We start from the raw sequence: 21,434 nt of genomic DNA, 5'->3' as shown, positions 1-21,434 counted from the left end.
TTAAACAAATGCTTTTAGGGGGGAGCTGCAGGGACAGTAGTGAAGGACTGGGGTGGGGCGGTTAACTTAAGAAACACTAGATCAACATCTCAACATCACAAAGTTTAAGACCTGCTATCTACACCATCTTTAAGAAAGTACCAACTGTGATACCTATTGTGGTATCTGCTTTGGATAGGAATCAAATTTTTCTAAGTTGATTAACTAAAGATCATAAATTCTTATGACCAACTCTTTAAAGCAAATGGACAAGGGACTACTAACTAAACATGGACTTCTCTACTGCTCCAAACACTAACCAAGGCTGAATACAAAGTACATATACCATCCAGAGGGAGGTGTGTATTAAATCTTAAACTGTCACCAGCAACTCAGTTAATAGCTGAAACTGAATTGTGCTTAAGTCAACATACTTTTTAACAACATACTAATTAATGAACTGAAAAAGAATAAAGAGTCAAAAGACCTCAAGGAATTCACTATACTGCAATAAAAATTAGAAACTTTTTAAAATCTACATTACCAACATAGTTTCCATTATTTTTATTAATCTTGCACATTTAGAAATGTGTTTTCCTTAAATAAGAGAGTGTCATCTTTAATCAATTTCTATAAGTCAGGATTCACCATCATAAAGCACTTTATCAATTTATCTGAAGTAAACTGACAAACTATTACCTAGGTATCACACTACCCAGTAATGCCCTAATTTCCAAAGAAGTTTCATACTAAACCCAAGATATACATACCAAAAGAGGATGTTAAGTAATTTCATCTATGAATGCTAGAAAGAAACCACTATTACAGACACTACAACTTGGATTAGTTTTCTTGGTTCGAAGGTTTAGCGTCATGGTTTCATGGGTCTAGCCAGTCAACTGGCTGGCATAAAGTTATGTTTAGAGTTTTTGTTCAACCTCCTAGTTCAGTGAGTAGTGCCTGGGGTCTTAAAACCTTGGCAGCGGCCACTCAAGATATAACAATTGGTCTCTATTCACCTGGAACAGCAGAGAGGAAGGAGACCCTGGAATCAGAGAAAAAAATGAACTGCAAGTTTAACTGCCTCCATGACCTACTACCTCCTCTACCAGGAGACCAGAAGAAATGCATGGCCCAGCTATAGTTACTGAACATTTTGATCAAGGATCCCAAAGATAAATCCTGATCAAAAGGAGGAAAATCAGGAAACAGAACTTCAAATTCACATGGAAATCACTTACTGGATCCACTGAGAGACTGAGGGGACCCCTGAATCTACTGCCTGGAAATAATCTTTAAACCCTGAAGCCAAAGTTAAACTAAACAACAGTTTATCTCACTTAACAAAGAACATCCGCTTTGGGCACTGGGCTCTTATAAGATTATCTACATGAGTGTAAACTGAAAACGGTTCATCTAAAGCACAGATGAGACCTTTAAGGGGCACAGTCTAAATTAATGGTGATATAACAATACGGTTCGAGGCAGAGAGAATGGTGAGACAATCTAAAATACATAACCGATGTTATGGAACTGCACATGTAGAAACTGTGAGCGGATGTATGTTTGGTTGTATATAATATTGCTACACCAAAAAAAAAAAAAAAACTGATTTTTAAGCAGTTTTATCAGCTTCATCTGTAAATCATACTGAACTGGAAATGGCCAAACAGATTCATCAACAGGGTCTTACTGCCACATGAAGGAAGTATTATGGAAGAGATGTTTCATATGTATTTTTATATAGATATAAAAAGCTTATCCTTGTTATAATAAAAAAAAAAATTTTTGATATATGTTTTGTTCCATAATAAAGGCTTCAGATTTGCCACTTTAAGGTTTCCTATCTTTCATAAAGGATGTGATACAACATTAAATTGATGACAGAAAGTCACATAATCAACTAAACCCAGGTGGAATTGGGTCTGTTGTCAGGCTGCACTGAATTTAACACACTTCTCAGAAACTAACATTTCTTGTAGAATCTGCAGGTTAATAGCACCACAAGAATGAGTTTAGGCAGAAATGGTCAATGCCTCCAAAAGTGTATTTTACAGAACAACAGATATTCCATGAGAAGCTAATGGTGTTACATTAAATAAAAAAAAAAATACTGAGTCAAAAACATGTCTTCCCAGTCTTCTTTACTGTAGGCTCTCTTTACTACAGGTCAAACATGCCACATGAGACATGGTATTGCAGTATTTTTCAAAACTCATTTGACCACAGAACTACTCTAATGTAACACAGTTTGGGAAATACTGCCTTACAAAAACACAGCTGTGTATTAACCCCCTCTTTTTAACATACACATTAATCAATTAATGCCACCGCTAGGCTGTCTGGGGTAGTGGATAAGGGCTCGGCTGCTAACCAAAAAGCAGGCAGTTGGAATCCACCAGGTGCTCCCTGGAAACCCTATGGAGCAGTTCTACTCTGTCCTATAAGGTCGCTATGAGTCAGAATCCACTTTTGGTTTGGTTCTAGGCTGTGTGTACTGCAGATGTAGACAGATTTCTGCACAGTTGAATTACATAAATTTGAAATGTTGATATACTGAAATATTAAAAAGTCTCACTTTATATCCAAAACTTGAAATGTGAATTCCAAACACTTAAAAATATCCATCAAGAAGCAAAACTGTAAAGCTAGTGAGCCATGTGAACCAAAACCAAGTTTATCATATTGCTATACGGCAACAACTCTTCAGCTGGTTCAGAGGCATCTGCCCGTCCTTGTCAGGACCACTGCTGGATTTTAAAATTTTAAATTAGCCAAGATCTTCAAGAACATATCTCAGCCATAAAATGCAATCACTACTACAAGAAATAAAAGAATGAGCATCATCCTTTGTGCTGCTGACAGGATTTTATCAATAAAATTTTACCATCTGAAGAAATGCCTTCAAATGATAATTGGACCTCAATGGTAATCTTGGCCAAAAGAATGGTTTGATAAGAATTCTGACACAATTAAAAATCACTGTCTTGTCCCAGTGCCCAGACTGTGGTCTTGAAATACCATCTCCCACTGAAAAAAGCCACAGCTTCTTGAAGAAATGGCTGATTCCAGGTCTGGGCCTAGAAAAAATCTTACCATACTAGGCTACAAGAAAGTTACCAAAGACTACTAGGGTAAAAAAAAACCTCAGGAACCAACCTGTAACTAAGGGTCAAAAGACTCATGCATTTTTCCTGACTTTATAAGCTCTATCACTGAATAAACAAATATTAGATGAGGGAAAGTTTCTCTTTATGCAAGTACTCTAGCTAATAAACAGAACATTACCATCATGCAGCCTAAAATGAATTAAATGGAGCTGGATCAGATGTTCTCAATCTCAGCACTACTGACATTCTGAGCCTGATAACTGCTGTGGAGAGCTGCCCTGTGCACTGCAGAATGTTTCAGAGCATCCCAGGCCTCTACCAACTAGATATCAGTAGCGCTCCCACACGCCCACGCCCACGCCCACCCCCACAGCTATTACTACTGAAAGTGTCTCCAGACACTGCCAATGTCTCCCAGGGGACAAAATCAACGCTGGCTGAGAACTGTTCATCTAGACATTGTGCATCAATGACTTCTAACTTCACCCTCCCCAAAAAAAGACACGTGTTTCCTCGAGAGAATACATCACCACCTATGAAGCAGTCTTGCCCCCCCCCCCCCAAAAACAAATCTAAATTGAATCAAGCCTCTACGTCCAACTGCCAATTTAGGAAGAAAATACCAAGGACACAGGAAAAGTTAAATACATCAAAAGGAGTCAATCAGCAAAATCTAAACCACAGGAAAGTCTATACAACAAGCTCAGTTTCTTTACTAAATAATTTGCAAAAGAGAGAGAAGGAACCTAGAGATGAAGAGACTTAAGAAACAGATTAACCAATGCTGACTTTATTTTGATCTTGTTTCAAACCAACTGCAAAAAAAATTTTAAATGACATTTGTGAGACATTTAGAAATTTGAATGTTGCCTGGATCATTTGGTATTGATTATTTATTAAATTTTAAAGGTATAATAATGGTATTGTGGTTACTATTACTTATTTCCTTTTCCATCTCCTTTTTTTAAGACATTATCTTTGACAAATACATACTGAAATAGTTACAGATGAAATTATATGATATCTTGGATTTGTCTTAAAATAATATGTGAGATGGAAAGTGGTGGGGTTTAAGTGAAATAAGATTACCCATAAGCTGATAACTGTTAAAGCTGGTGACAGGTTCACAGGGATTCATTCCTGTCTACTTTTCTACGTGCTTAAAATTTTCCAAAATAGAACATTTAAAAAAAAAAAAAAATCATTAGCAGATACTACCTACGATTTAATTGGAATATCAACTATACCAAAAGTCCAAGTGGTTTAATTAGGAGGTACATTTTGCAGCTAGCTCATCCAGGCTCAGAATCAGATACTCTCTGGAGCACTTTGAAGTTACTGACCAGCCTTTGCTTTACTACCAGGACCTGCTCTGAAAAGGTTCCAGACCCAAACTATTTGTGCTCCATCATGTGGGAACTCTGTGGGAACTCCATTCAAGCACTAAAGCAGATCTAAAACTGCTCTCTCAGGCTACTCTGGGCTGTACCTGTACGTACATATACAGCAGGTATGCCTGCTCTTCTCCACGAGGGTGTAAAATGGCTAGGCTCAACCGTCACAGCCATATCATTCCAGCCTTTCTCAGACTTTAATCTCAAAGTGTTTGCTATCTATAACATAACAGCTGCCCAGATGAAAGAGTCAGATCTAGCTATGTTTATTAAATGACTGTAAAAAATGCCATAAAATTTTAAGTGAGAAAACATCCAAATTATTTAAAAAAAAAAAAAAAAAAAAGTCAACCTGACAACATGCTGTTATGTTTTCTTGGTTCCAGTAAGAGTTGTGCAACCTACCTGCCTCCCAGCACCTTAGGCAAAAGGGAAAGTAAAATAGAAATGGGAAACATAAACATGCAATCTAATCCTCACTTTGCAGTAAGAATATACACATGTATGTGTTCCCCAATGGCATATGTAGTGTAGGTTTTTGTTTTGGGCAAATTTCTCAGATTCTCTTTCTAAAAAGCATAAAATATTCAATAAATAATTTGGTCAACAGCTAATAACCATTCAGGAACTATGCCATTTCAGCTTACCCTGAAAGAGTAACACAGTAATTGAGCCCATATAGTAATCTGCAAGTTTACTTTTCAATAGGGCAAATGGCCTCTATATCAAACCAACAGTCATGTCAGAGCATAACCAAACTGTGTGCCAAACAATTTTATTTATCCATATTATCACATACATTAAGTTACCAAAATGACACTTACCTCTCCAGTCCTTCCTACAAACCACAAGAAAAGAAGTATTCAAATTTGCATTCCTGAAGGGTAGCAGGGAAAGTGACCACAACCCATTCTATACATTCATAAGCTTACTGTATTTTTAAACTACACACATATCCATCAGCAACCCCCACCCAATTTTATACGCCTCATGCTAATTAATAAGCAATGTAAAGATTATTTACTAGTGAATAAAATCAATAGATTTTGACCAAAAACAAAATTGAGCAAAATACTTGGAAGAGTCAGACCTGGAATAAACTCCTTGTCCATGTAAATTAACTCCTTTATCCCCAAACTGCTCATATATGGTTGTCAAAAAGCAGTTTATATCTCTTATTTAATTATATTTACATGTACGTTTCATTCCAAAAAAACTTTAAGTGGTTTTAGTAGTAAAAATTTGACAGAATTAAGATTCTTTCTCCAACATGAAGCTTGTACCTAAAAGTGAATATTTCTTTCTTCTTAAACAAAATGTTCTAAAATGAAAAAAGTGTACCAATTTTTTTTTTTAAACTTAAGTCAAATAAACACCGAGTCTTATAAGGTAGAACAGTCATATCACAGATTCTCCAAGGCCAAAAAACAGGAACAAAACTAATTTCAAACTAAGGCAGAGCTTAACAGCTTCCATTTTCTTTATGTTCTTATATTTCCTACTTACCAACTTATCATTTTCATTGGGCATTTCAAATACACATCTCAATTTAGAATCCATTAATTCATCAGGTTTTGCCTCTTTCCACTAGAAACAAATGAAACCAAACGTGAGACACAGGAGGTATGATCGCGGCAAACAGGCTTCACCTCAAGGGACAACTAAAGGACTAGCAGCAGCTGCTGGGAGCAGCGGTGAGGAGTCCATGGCTCCAGCAGGACTCACTGCTGCACTCTGCGTTCATCACAATACTAAGTATTAATACTAAAAAGAGCTACTAACATCATCTGTTAAAATCATACTAGCATTTCTAGAGATTACAGGACTTTCTTCGTAGTAGTGGCATTTCTAAGCTATTTTTAAGAAACGTCATTTCAAAATTATTAGGTTTGTCTACTGAGAGGTGAACAAAACGCAGTTTAAAAATAAATTTATTTCCCCAAATCAATTCCGTCCAACCTCTACACTTACCACAGCTTCCATATCTGAAGTGTTTGGTGGAGCAAAAATTGTCTGTACCATAAACTTATGTTTACTCTTCTCATTTGGATCATAGTCAAAAGGCTGTAGCATTACTAAACAAGAAAAAAGAACACATTACGTTGTCTTCTGTGTTTGTTTGCTTCTTATCATTCCTATTACCTCCTTCACGACATGCAAATTTAGGGAAAAAAAAACCAGGAAAGGTTTCAAGAAACCAAACACTGGATTATTTACATTAAGACTCCAGAATTAACTTTATGATTCCAGTTATTTTTAAATTGTTCACCTCTGCTCTAAGTCTTAAACAACCTGGTTAGTTTGGGAAAAATTTCAAAACTTCACAAAAATTAATTATCATAATGCCTATAAACTCAGATTAAATCTTGTTTAAGTTATTTATTAAAATTAGCTATAATATCAATTTAGGTTTCATTTTTGTATTTAGTAATAATATCTAAAAGTAGACAACTGAAGTATTTAAAGGAGAAATATTGCTAACTTAAAAACTGTCATTTATTAATGCTTTAATATATTAATTTTTCTAAAATGAATGTTAAATAAAGACCTATTCAAGAAGAGTATCAATTTGTTTAAATCTGATTATAAAAACAAGTACAGAAGAAAAACACGTAGCTTTATAAATTCTGGATTAGAGTCCCAACAATTAGATCAACGTTTTTTTTCTAAGCATTTATGATTTTCAGTAGATTTTTAGAGGCTCCATCTGGTTATAAGTAACACTAAATTTATGTAATGTAATAAATTCAATATAAGAGACAATAAAGAGTTACACAAAATATTGTATTGTGGAACTTTTTCCTGATAATATTTAGATTATTTCTAAGACATATATATGATGTATATTTATCATTATATATTTCTAAGACAAATGCAATTAAGAACGTGTAAGAAATATCAATTGCATAAGAAAACCTTATGTATGACTGAGAAGTCCATTAACTCCCAAAATGGTTACAAAATGTTTTTCAAGGGGGCCAAATATATAGGGGCACAAAATGCACAGGATAAATGTCACAGACTCAAGATAAAACCCAATAAAATTCCATTAACAACCTTCACTGAGCAATCACTGTAGGCTAATCAATATTTACCAAAAATTTGAGGATAAAATGAAAACTTAAAACACAGTTATAGCTTTATGACAGTTACACTCTATTAAGGTTACAGGCCATATAACATGAAAGGCAACTCTTAAAACATGTATAAATACGTATTAAAAGGGAGAGAAGAAAAAAGAAATGAACATGTAATACAGAGAGTTCACCAGGAAAAGGTAGCTAGAGAAAGCATAGCTCGAGTGAATCCTTGTATGTAAAGGCAGTACACTAAATCGGAGGGCAGGCTGTGCAATTAGTTACAGGTTTGTTTGAAGTTTTTAACAAGTCAGTGCTCAGTACAAGGGGTTTATGTGAGAGAGAGTGCTTATAAAAGTATAAAGTTTCTTAAGAAATATTAATACAGTAAAAGTTCAGCAATCCAGAACCCTCAAAGAAATCTACATAGTTTTATGAATTCCTAGGTTTATAACTTCACCAAAAGCTGTTTTTAATCATGTAGATAGAAATAATTCTATCTTCCTCCAATGTTGCTAAAGGCTTAAAGATACAGAGAGTAACATCTTATTTTCCATTCATTTTCCCCAGGAACTGCTGAAATAGACTAAGGTACCAACTTAACAATTATGAAGCATTCCCTGCAAGTCCTCTGGGACTCACTAAAAACATCTCTTCCAGGGCCACCCAGCTCTCAGATTTCAGCTGTACCTACTTAGGGAGGAGTCATCATCGCCAAGAACTCTAAGGTCTGTCTTTGACTGCCTTGCAGTCAGGTTCCACTTTTAAATACGCTCAGCAGGCTGCTCTAGTCTCTCACTCTTTGCATAATTTGCCATTTTTAATCTGCTGTGAGCTTGACAACCAGAAAACCGATACAGAATTAATACAGTAGCTTAGGTGCTCTTATCAAGATCACCCAGGAAGGTCTGGTTTTTGTTTTTATTTTTTTTAACATACACATACATGTCCAGACCATGCCCCCAGAGATTCTGATCTGGGAGAGGTCCATGTATGTTCATGCTCCCCCTGTTACCAGGACACACAGAGGGAAATGAGAACTACTGATACAAAGAGTAAATGGTCTCTGTGTGAGATACACTTTCTCATACTTGTTTCCTGTTTCTCAGCTATGTCAGATGATATAATTAAAAGAGTACTGTCTTGGGCTGTACGGGAAGCAAAAACCATTTATAACATTAACTATGGCACTAGCACAGACTCTACAGCAGGAGTAAGCAAGCCATATATGGGAGGAACAAAGAATACCTCTTCAACTATAAGTAAACAAATAAGGGAGTAATAAAAATAAAGTTTTCAAGTGCATAACACTGTTGACATTTACAATCAATGAAAAGCAGAAAGATGCATCTGATTTGATACAATAGCCAATAAAGAGGTATTGTGTACTTTTAAGCAAAAGAACTGGAAGAACACTTCTATAGCTACCTGTGACACATAATAAGCTGGAGATCTAAATGAGATCAGTCATAAAAACATGGTGTAATATTTCAAAGACAAAATAATAAGGGCAGAACCTGTGGTACTAGGCTACACAAAAAATAGATGTAAAAATTTTTAACTGATAATTACTTATAAATTGACCGTACTCCCCATAAGGATACGAGATGAGGGTGAGAAATTTTCTGCCAGTTTGCGTTCAGTAAGATAACACGAGGACATCACTAAAGGCAAAGCCAGAATAACTAAAAATGATTTAATTGCCTCCACATTAAACCCTATTAATTAAACAAAATCACAAAATGTCAAAATTCAAAACTCAGAACATGATTTGCTACCTGAAACAGTCACAGTCAACCCTGGATCAATAATTCCACTGTTGGGCCTCACACAGTACCGACGAGGAGCTGTAGTCTTCACTTTGAAACATACTTTTCTATCCGATGGATTTCTCAATTTAAGATTTGTAGTGACTACATCTGTGAAGGGGCCTGTAAGGTTTAAAAATTAAAAAGAAATTTAACTGTACTCACAATTTTAAAATAACAGAATTCAAAACTGAATGTATATAATCCCAATTTCATTTACAGTATGTATTTAAGTGTATATGCATAAATATACCAAAGGTTAACACTGCTTTTCTCATTACAAATGAGTATTTTCTTCTTCATTCTTTACCGTATTTTACAAAATTTATACAGTGAACATGTATTACTTCTAACCAAAAAAGGGCTTTTTAAAAGTTTCAATCTATGAAATAAATTTACAGTTGTATCATTACAGTATGCTTCTTCTACATTACTGAAAATATGGGGATTTTCCAGTGGTCTGCAAACCAGTGCCAATCTTCAAGTTCATGTTACTAGGCAAACAGCAAAAACCTCTAATGTGAAGACACTATACCCAATGATAACAGTGCTCCTGCTTCACCCCACCCAGGTCTGATTCAATCATTTATTCATTCAAATATTTGTTAAGTGTTTATTACTGCACTGTGCCACATGTCCCAGATGCAAAGTTTTTAAGCTTTGGTTCTGCATCCAAACAATAAAACTGCAAAGCAAAGAAGCTGAAAAGACGATACAGTCCTGCCTAAATTAAATAAGTACTAAACCAGCATATTTGTTTTTTTTTTCTAAAGGAAGAATTACAGTAATTTTGCTCTTGGCTGAAGAAAAACCTAGACAGGTTCTGCAGATTAAAACAACAAAATGAATTTATCTGTTAATTTGGAGACACGAGGAACTGCAAACGTGTCAATGACTGAGAAACAATAATCATATACTTCTAACTACTGCAAAAGCAATTTTAAATGGTTCTAAAAACAATTAGCTTTAAATTACATTTTTTTTAAAAGCCAGAAGGCTGAAATCACAGACAACTATTATGAAGGCAATCTATAAAATACCTTTTCTTAAACAAGAACAACCATGTCTTTCAAAACTTTAAACTATTTACATCATACAAGCTCAGACTGAGAAAATTCTCCAATTGTTGTTAGGTGTCGGCAAGTCAGTTCCGACTCATAGCAACCCTACGTACAACAGAAGGAAAATGCTGCCCAGTCCTGCACCATCCTCACAATCACTGCTATGTTTGAGCCCATTGTTGCAGCCACAATCCAACTATCAATCCCAGATAAAGTTTTACCCTATTTTATTGAATACTGGAAAATTAACTGAGACAAAACCTTGGAGGGGAACAAAAAATATAGTCAAAGAGGTTTTAGAAGAATGGAGGAGATGAAATCAGATCTGCCTAATGTAGCAACTGGAAGAAAAGAGATTTGTCTACAGACTTCACAAAGGCAAGGCAATTAAAATATACTTATTTCAAGTCCTAAGAAGTGAAATAATTTTATCCTATGCTTAAAAGTTTGTGAGTTGTAAAATAATTTCTAAGAAATAAAGATGAGAAACCAGGATGAGAGGGAGAAGACAAAAGATAAGGGAAAATTACCAGAATGCATGTGAAGGCAGAGCATCAGTTACAGGAAAGACAGCATTTTAGTGTAAACTAACCATCTAAGACAACAGGCATACATGGGTTTAAAATACATATATAAAGTATACTCTTTTGAACAGCTTGTTTTAACTATACAGTCAAGTTAATCATCCAATCTCTTAAACCCTTTGCTGCTTCAACTGCTTACATTTTTTGACAAGCTGCTAATTAACTCCACCATATAAATGGCATCTGAGAATAAAGGAGAAAATTCAAATCTGTCCATTTTGCTACATGAATCACAAAATGGTTGGAGAAGCATCTTAAACTTAACTTTGATAAAACTAGGAGTCTTAAAGACAAAGATTCCATTTTTTAACATTCTCAAAGCCCATGAATTACCAGACATAACTGAATGTGTAAATTTTATAGGACTATTTCAACTAGCACTTTAACATTAGTAGCAACCATGGATTAAAACAAAAATTCAATTTCTTCCTCAAACATGACAAAACATTTCAGAAAATTTTAATTCTGAACTATCCTACATTTTTATAACACAAGTTTTTTTTTTAAATTCTCCTCAATTTTAGAGGAAAGCATCAATTATCCATTTAAAGTAAAATAACTGATTTTTTCAAAACTGACTTTTAATAAAATGACCACATATCAATTTTCACCGATAAACTCCACAAGAATTGTATGAATTCTGAAACAGTATTTAAATTTTATGATACAGCCCAGCAGAGCTTATAAATCTCCAGTATATTGTGGTCTTTCTAGACATAACAATGCAAACTATCTGAAGATGAAGATACTATGCCAAAAGAAAAAATCTACCAATTAAAACAAATTTCTTAACAGACATGTTAACCTTATGATTAAAATGTTAAAGTTACCTATAATAAACCCACCTAACAAATGAATTTGAGATTTTCTGCTCCACTGTGTCCCTCTAACCAAGCCTCTCAATGAGAGTTGCTCACAGCAGAGAGTTCACAGAGTCTAAGCCCATTTTCCTGGTTAAAATGGAAAATTAGCAAGTACTGGTGACCATTAGCATAAGAACAACCAGATTCAATAGCTAAAAGAGGTCTTGGGAAGAAACATCTGGTCCACTTTCGTGGGTCACAGAACCGTTTGAGAATCTGATGGAAGCTATATCCTAACCCCAGAAAAACACACATAGGTACATAATCACAAAAATTTTATATTCAATTTTTTAGTGGGGTATGGGTGAAGCAGGGAAGCTGGGGGGAAGGTTGTATTATGAACTCCCTGAAGCTGCTGGTTAAAAAGACCTGATAAAATCTACCTTTACAGATCCTCAAAACAGATGAAAAAAGAAGTCATGCAAGTTTATTAAAAGGGCTATAAACACAATACTAAATAATCCCAGGGTGATAGTGCCCTTTACAGGGTGTTTTTGTTGGACACGATGACTAGGTGGTGGTACTACTGGGGGAGAAAAGGGGGTAATGCCAGGGCAAAGCCATACAATTTACACCTCCATCCTGGCACATTTTCAAACTCCCTTCCAGAAATTTATATTGGTGAAAAATCTCTTAATACTTATTTGAGCCTGGTACCTAGCTTCATTATACACTTAAACACAATTTTGCATAGTTTAAATACACAACGAATTTTGCTCTTTTGTTTAAAACTTTAAAAGATGAGTTTACCATTTCAGAAAATTATCCTACCAACACAGCACTGCCACTCCTGATACCTGAATCACCAACACAACACATACCTAGCAATCAGCAGGCATTTGTAGGTGCCACATTCACATGATTCTATCTATATACAAATTCTTATTTTGCCCTCACTTCAAAATGTTAAAGAAAAACTGTCAACAATATTCAGATAACTCTTGTCTTACTTCTTTTAAATCCAAACATATTATAAGTAGATCCAAGTATCTGACTACTTCATTATGTCTTCTTGAGTAGTCACGCCCAAATATTCACATATTAAAATGCCTATTTCATTAGGAATTTGTTTCCTTTTTATTTCTCCTTTAAAAACTATTGCATTACACTAACAATCTCTTCCTGCCATACTAATTGAAAGTTCATCCTTCATAATCTTAGATGGTAAAACTATTAAGAAAAACAAGTGGTTACCATAGAAGTCAGTAGTGGTTGGTTTTGCGGGGAAGGAGGAGGTAGTAACCGGGAGAGGACACAAGGAGGGTTTCTGAGCTGCTGGCAAAGTTCTATTTCTTTTACTGAGTGGTAATTACAGGGGTATTTTTAATACTTTTTTTGAACTGAACACATTTTTCCTTTATTGCAAAACAACAGAAGTTAAAAAAAAAGAAAGAAAAAAAGCTGATCCTTGATGTAATTTAAAAAACTGAAAAACACAAGGAAAAGTAGTTTTGATGAGAAAACAAACATCTGAAGCAATTTGGTAGGAAATACTCATGTTTTGAGTACCTCTAAAACGTAATCCCCCATGAATGAGGAAAATCCTTACATCTGCCCAATACAAACGCTTAGTTTAACATTTAGAAAACAATTATTAAGATACTCCATTTTAACATTATCTGATAGTGAAGTATAATATTCACCAATCACAGGCACTGGCAAGCATTAATACATACTTCATATGTCAGTGATGAAACTTCACTGTTTACATGTATTAACATTTTACATAAAGCAAGAAAAGAAAATCCCACACAATACAGGCCACATTTACTTTCACTCTTTTATTGGGGGGAAAAAACACCTACAATCAAAATAACTCTTAAATACATGGCTTCTCCTTTAGTCTCCTCTTAAACAGCTGTAACATTTCCTGCCACTAAGTATTCTATCCTAACTCCACTGCAACTGTCACTGCCAGTAAACCAAAATCCTATTTCCCAGCCCCAAATTCTTACAACCAGACAGAAATCTAACATACAAACGTGGCCCCTGTGTAAACAAGCTTGGGTAGGCGTGGGCAGAATGGGGGGTGAGGGAAGCTCATGGTTTAGGGGACACTGAGCTTCTGTTGAGGGTGATGGAAATTTTTGGAGGTGAACAGTGGTGATAGGTGCACAATGTTATCAACACAATGTCACCAAATTGTACATATAAAGAATACTGAGATGGCAAATGTTATGTTACATACCAATTTACCAGAATGAAAGAGAAAACATTTGGGCATAACTATGTGACATTATGATTGATTTTACTTACTGCCTTATTTAAAGATCTTTTACCCTATAGTAAAGATGGGAGACAACATTCAATCCTAAACTATCACAACCTTTTTTTGACATTTTGTACATATCCACCTTAAATATTTTAGGAAGGAGCCTCGGTGGTGCAATGGTTAACCGCTCAACTGCGAACAGGTTGGCGGTTTGAACCCACCCAGTGGCTCCACAGAAGAAAGACCTGGCGATTTGCTCCCATAAAAATTACAGCCTAGAAAGCCCTACAGGGTAGTTCTATAGTCACATAGGGTTACTGAGCAGAAATCGACTCTACGGCACCTACCAACAACAACAAACATTTTAGGAATATTTTTAAGGCATTTTGATGCATACACTAAAAAACTTGGAACCTGAGATTTCAAAAATGCTGGAAATGTTTAGGACAGGTGACCCAGAAGCAGCCCCCAGTGAAACTGGCTTGTCTCCTTTGCCCAAAAATGTTTTCCCAGCATGAAATGCCCTTTATACGCATGCTATATATCTAAAATTCTAACTTCAGAGGAGTGATTTTCTTCTAAATAATAAGACATTTAGTCTCCAAACTCCGTAAAAGGAACCCGCTAAAGCTAAAAACAGCTAAAAGTGGAACCACTGACCTAAAAAAAAAAAAAAAAAAAATTAATGGTTATCATCCATCCATGTTTTTATGTGAATCACTGATAATGTTTTCTTGAAATGCAAAGCTGAGTTCAGTTGCAAAGTTTAATTAAGGATAAGCAGTAGTAACAGCAGGGAGCATTTCAGTGATAGAAAAGGCCTCAGAAATTATAAATAATCAGGCAAAGTAGAGGGGGTGAGGGATCAGAAAAATTCGTGAGCATTAATTCATGAACTCTGTGACACCTATTTAGGCTAGCTACTGAGATGAGCTGGGAGACAATTCTCCCTGGGTCTCCAGCATTTCCACACATTTTGTGAACAGAGCCACTGGCCTGCTTTTATGACAGACTATCTTTTCAAGGATGTATTAAATGGTGAACAGCCTTGGAAGATAATGTCTCCATCCCAAGGAAAGGGCAAGTTTATTTACTGTCCAGTATAATAAACATATAGAGTCCTGGTGGCGCAGTGGTTAAGAGCTAGGCTGCTAACCAAAAGGTTGGCTGTTCGAATCCACCAGCTGCTCCCTGGAAACCCTATGGGGCAGTTCTGTTCTGTTCTGTAGGGTCACTATGAGTCAGACTTGACAGCAACAGGTTTGGTTTTGGTTTATAATAAAGATAAGGGTTCTCTCCAGGAACAAAGGTCTGGCAGGTTTCAATGCAGTCATTATAAAATACAAGCAGTCCCCAACTTATGACATATTCCAGTTACAATGAACGGCACCTATGACTTTTTTTTTTTTTTAATCTTATCGTTAGTGATAAGATATAAACATATCTTATCTACATATAATGTTGCACCACATAATTTGCTGATGTTATTATTCTCGTGCCAACTGCTAAAGACAAATACAGATCGGCTTTATAAAGATAAAGATACTGATAATAAAAGACAATAATAATGAAAATTTTTTTAAAAATGAGGCATTCGACTTACATCAGAATAGACTCACGGCAGAGTCATCAGGAACAGAATCCTGTCATATATATCAAGGACTACCTGTATTCAGGTTCCCTAAGCTCAACATTCTTCCCCGCTACATGTACAGCATCCACCTGAACTACTCTGTGTTGCCCCCACGGAACTTCAGAGGTCAAGGGAAAACAACACCAATATGAAGTTCATGCTGCTTGCAGTGCTCTGAATAATAAAGTCCTTTGTCTCTAACCCAGGAGTCTCATGTCTTCTTCCAGTACCCACAACATTGTAAAAACCAAAACCTGCTGCCATCAAATAAATTCTGACTCACAGCAACCCTCAAAGACAGAGTAGAACTGCCCCACAGAGTTTCCAAGGAGTGGCTGGTGGATTCAAATTGCCAACCTTCTGGTTAGCAGTGGTAGCTCTTAACCACTGTGCCACAAGGGCTCCCATAAAACTGTAGCAGGCTAAAATTTCAAACCCTTCACAGTTCTTGACAGGTCATTCTGAGTTCTTGGCTACGAAGTGCAGGGTGAGTGACCTCTTGATGAGTAACAGCAGAGAGTGCAATGAGCCGAAGAATAAATATGTGACCGACAAGAACATGGCTGAATACACAGTTCACATGGCACATAATCTATACCTCTTACCATAGCACTTTTTACTTTCTATTAATTATTATTTACACATGTCTTAGTTCACCCAACTAGACTCTAAGCTCCTTGAGAAGAAATATTCAACTTATCCATGAATGAACAGGGGTAATTAACACAGCCCTTAAGTCACAGCAGCTCCTCTATATTTGTATTGAAGTATGGTTGAATGGTCACATGGATTTCATTAAATCAGCATGCAACAACAAAAAAATATCAGAAGCATACATGTTTTGCTTCAAATGCTATGACTCAAGGTCTTCATAAATCATTTATTCCAACCATCAAAGTTTTACTCCTTCAGCATACTTCCCCTTCTTTATTAAAGTAAAAAAGTAAAAATCCTAATGAGGAAAGCTAGATGCTCAGCTCCAGTATACCCTGTAGCTCTAGCAATGCAGATGACGACTACTTCAGTAAGTTTCCATAGGTTTCAGTAAATTAACATATGTACAACTGATTAAACAGTTTTCCAGTTACAAAAGGGTTATATTACTACATGTCACATTATACTAACTGAAAATAATCATGCATATGAAACACATACTGTATAGCATATAGGCTAATTACTAAGAATTTCCACAGTAACAGTGTTAGCAATAGGAGCAGTAAAAATAGCAATAACAGGTTTTTACAATAACAAGCATTTACTGGCCATGCACCATGTATGAAGAGCTTTGCATGAATTATGCATTTAATCTCAAAACAACCCCATAAGGTAGATACTTTTATTATTATCCCCATTTTACAGATAAGTCAACTCCGACTTGACTCAAAGAAATAAAATATCTACCCAAATGCATACAACTAAAAGGCAAGAGATAGCAGGCACTGGACTTCTGTTAAAGGTGGTGGAAAAATGTGGAAATAGATAGTGGTAATGGTTGTGCAACGTGATGAACGTAATCAATGTCACTGAATTGTACATGTAAAAAAATGCTGAAATGGCAAATGTTTTGTTATACGTACATACAGGCATACCTCAGAGACATCGTGGGTTCAGTTCCGCAATAAAGTGAGTATCACAATAAAGGGAGTCACACGTTTTGGTTTCCCAGTGCACACAAAAGTTATGTTTACACTATACCATAGCCTATTAAGTGTGCAACAGCATTATGTCTAAAAAACAATGTGTTGTGGTGGTGGTGGTGTGCCGTCAAGTTGATTCCGACTCATAGTAACACTACAGGACAGAGCAGAATGGCCCCATAGGGTTTCCAAGGAGCGGCTGGCAGATTCGAACTTCTGACCTTTATGGTTAGCATCTTGAGCTCTTAACCACTTCACCACCAGAGCTCCAAAAAACAATGTATATACCTTAATTAAAAAATACTTTATTGCTAACCATCATCCAAGACTTCATCTTTTTGCTGGTGGAGGGTCTTGCCTTGATGTTGATGGCTGCTGACTGACCCCGGTGGTGTTTGCTAAAGATTGGGGAGGTTGTGGCAATTTTTTAAAATAAGACAATGGAGCCCTGGTAGCACAGTGGTTAATAGCTCAGCTGCTAACCAAAAGGGTCAGCAGTTCAAATCTATCAGTTGCTCCTTGGAAATTCTATGGGCAGTTCTACTCATCCTATAGAGTCACTATGAGTCGGAATCAACTCGACGGCAACGAGTTTTTTAAGACAACAGTAAAGTTTGCCACATCGATTGTCTCTTCCTTTCACAAAAGACTTCTCTGCAGCATGTGCTGCTGTTTGATAGCATTTTACTCACAGTAGAACTTCTTTAAAAACTGAGTCAATCTTCTCAAACCCTGCCACTGTTTTATCAACTAAGTTTATGTAATATTCTAAATCCTCTGTTGTCATTTCACCAATGTTCACAGCATCTTCATTTCACTTCTTTGCTCATCCATAAAAAGCAACTCCACATCCATTAAAGTTTTATCATGAGATTGCAACAATTCAGTCACATCTTCAGGCTCAACTTCTAATTCTAGTTCTCCCGCTATTTCTACCATATCTGCAGTTACTTCCTCCACTGAAGTCTTGAACCCCTCAAAGTCATCCATGAGGGTTGGAATCAACTTCTTCCAAATTCCTGTTCATGTTGATACTTTGGCTTCCTACCATGAATCGTGAATGTTCTCAATGGCATCTAGAATGGTGAATCCTTTCCAGAAGGTTTTCAATCTGCTTTGCCCAGATTCATCAGAGGAATATTATCTATGGCAGCTACAGCCTTACAAAATGTATGTCTTAAACGGTAAGACTTGAAAGTCGAAATTACTCCTTGATCCACAGGCTGCAGAACGGATGCTGTGTTAGGAGGCGTGAAAACATTAATTTCCTTGTACATCTCCATCAGAGCTCTTGGGTGACCAGGTGCATTGTCAGTGAGCAGTAATGTTTTGAAAGGAACCTTATTTTCCTGAGCAGTAGGTCTCAACAGTGGGCTCAAGATATTCAGTAAACTATTACAAACAAATGCACTGTCATCCAGACTTTGCTGGTCCATTTATAGAGCACAGGGAGAATAGATTTAGCATAATTCTTAAGGGCGCTAGGATTTCTCTAATGGTAAATGAGCACTTGCTTCAACTTAAAAGTCACCAGCTGCGTCAGCCCCTAACAAGTGTCAGCCTGTCATCTGAAGCCAGGCACTAACTTCTCATCTCTCCACTGAAGTCCTAGACAGCATCTTCTTTCAACAGAAAGCACCTTCTTCATCTACACTGAAAATCTGTTGTTTGGTGTAGCCACCTTCATCAATTATCTTAGCTAGATCTTCTGGATAACTGCTGCAGCTTCTACACCAGCACTTGTTGCTTCACCTTGCATTTTTATGTTATGGAGACGGCTTCTTTCCTTAAACCTCATGAACCCACCTCTGCTAACTTCAAACTTTTCTTCTGCAGCTTCCTCACCTCTCTCAGTCTTCAGAGAATTGAAGAGAGGTAGGGCCTTGTTCTGGATTAGGCTCTGGCTGGAAGGAATGTTGTGGCTGGTTTGATCTTCTGTCCAGACTGCTTTCTCCATATCAGCATTAAGGCTGTTTCGATTTCTTATCATTCATGTGTTCACTGGAGTAGCAACTTTAGTTTCCTTCAAGAACTTTTCCTTTGCATTCACAACTTGGCTAACCGTTTGGCGCAAGAGGCCTAGATCTCGGCCTACTTCGGCTTCCACAAGACTTACTCATTTCTAGCTTTCGATTTAAAGTGAGAGATTTACAACTCTTCCTTTCACTTGAATACTTAGAGGCCATTGTAGAGTTATTAACTGGCCTAATTTCAATGTTGTCATGCCTCAGGGAATAGGCAGGCCCAAGGAGAGGGAGTGGAAGGGGGGCGGGGGGGGGGGAACAGCTGGTCGGTGGAACAGTCACAACACACACAACATTTATTAAGTTCACCACCATATACGGGTGCAGTTCATGGTGCACCAAAACAATTACCATAGTAGTATCAAAGATCACTGATCACAGATCACTGTAACAAATAGAATAATAATGAAAAAGTTTGCAAAACTGCAAAATGTGACAGAGACACGAAGTGAACGCATGCTGTTGGACAAATGGCGCCGACAGGGTTGTTCGACCCAGTGTTGCCACAAACCTTCAATCTGTAAAAACGCAGTCTATCTGTGAGGCGCAATAAAGCGAAGCGCAATAAAACAAGGTATGCCTGTACTTAACACAATAAAAAATGTATGTATGTATGAGTGTGTGTAGATATATACATATCCTGAACTTTTATAATTATTTCTATATGCATTTTATGCAAATTACCTAGTTACGTTTATTTCCTAATTCATAAAACATTCTTTCTAGGTAGCCACAGCATTAAAACATGAAAATGCAGTCAAATTAGTAATACGTGATAATATTTTAAAGGATATTGGACCTCCCCTAGTCCCACAGATTAACACTGAACATTTCCTGAAATAAGTGCCAATACTGAGAAACATTTAAAACATTTTATATCCAAGAAAGCCCTAAAACATTTCATTACAATTTTTTAAAATTAAGACGCCTCAATTTATCTATCTTCTCTATACATTTTGTTCAAACACATTAAAATCTCAGACTTGAATATAAGCTCCATGAAGACTGGGTCTTTGTTCTGTTCACAGCTGTATACTTAGCAACTAGAATAATGCCTGGCATAGCAGATACTGAATAATGTTGTACAAGTTATCGTTGTACAAATAAACACAGGACCACTTTCTGGAAAAAGAAAATGAGTCTCAGTCCCACTCAAGATTTAGCTATTATAGTGCTAAATATATCACCATTATAAGTACATTTTTCTAACAGTTACGAAAGTATGGATCCTGAGATTAACGCAAAATTTAGACTTTGTTATTAAGCCTCTGTTTAAAAAAAAACTTTAATTACTTACTCTGCTTCACTGTTGCTGCTTGTCTATTTTATATAATCAATAATTTCAGAACGTAACATGAAAAATCTCCAAAATTCACTTAATACAGCAGTGTCTGACTGTTTAAAAAAGGAGAGAGAAAGAGTTTTCCAACTCTAGAGGCTTTAAAGTCATAGTTAGAAGTTACTAACAGGCAAGGACCATATCTTTTATTTCTTTTGTGCCATCTTCTAATAGCACAGTAATTTTCTTGTCGCAGCGGCGACGGTTGTCGGGGCGGCGGAGACAGTAACCAATGCCACAACTCTTACAGAGAAGTGGGGCCAGGAGGGTCACTCTGAGGAGTCGAACCTCAGCTTCAGTCCCAGGAGTTTATTTTATAGTCAATACAGCAAACAGTGAAGCAAATAACAGAACAACGGGCTTTGGGTGAATAACAATAAGTTTCGGGCAATGGAGGAGGAATTCAGGTAAACAAGCCAATCAGTAACGGGTTTGGAAAAGTCATGACAAGTCTCAACATGTTGGGGACAAGTCTCAACATGCTGTGCAGCATAGAGGCCTGCGGAAGCTGCAGTTGTCAATAGTGCAGCCATGTTTAAATGGCATATATCCCCACATTTTCTGGCCATACAGTTAAATGCTCATCCATCACTTTCACATGAAAAAGCACCTAAGTTGAAAATCAAAACAATTCCTCTCTTCATTCCTTTGGAAGCCTTTCAGTGGAAGGGGAACTAGTTACTGTTACTGATTTTTTTTTTCTTTTTTTTTTT

General features: G+C 36.4%; 1 protein-coding gene across 2 annotated transcripts in view; it reads right to left on the bottom strand.

Annotated features, from left to right (window-relative positions):
- VAPA (VAMP associated protein A) overlaps positions 1 to 21,434 on the bottom strand; it is a 56,736-nt gene that overhangs the window by 17,189 nt on the left and 18,113 nt on the right. For both annotated transcript variants that reach the window (XM_004385793.2, XM_004385792.2), the window contains exons 2-4: positions 9,339 to 9,491; positions 6,455 to 6,558; positions 5,990 to 6,070 (exon numbers count right to left, since the gene is read on the bottom strand). In XM_004385793.2, the coding sequence (XP_004385850.1) occupies positions 5,990 to 6,070; positions 6,455 to 6,558; positions 9,339 to 9,491 (338 nt within the window). The remainder of the gene's footprint in view (positions 1 to 5,989; positions 6,071 to 6,454; positions 6,559 to 9,338; positions 9,492 to 21,434) is intronic.

The sequence above is a fragment of the Trichechus manatus genome, unplaced genomic scaffold (genome assembly GCF_000243295.1).
Source record: "Trichechus manatus latirostris isolate Lorelei unplaced genomic scaffold, TriManLat1.0 scaffold00146, whole genome shotgun sequence".
NCBI lineage: Eukaryota > Metazoa > Chordata > Mammalia > Sirenia > Trichechidae > Trichechus > Trichechus manatus.
This window is presented reverse-complemented; position numbering and strand designations above follow the sequence as displayed.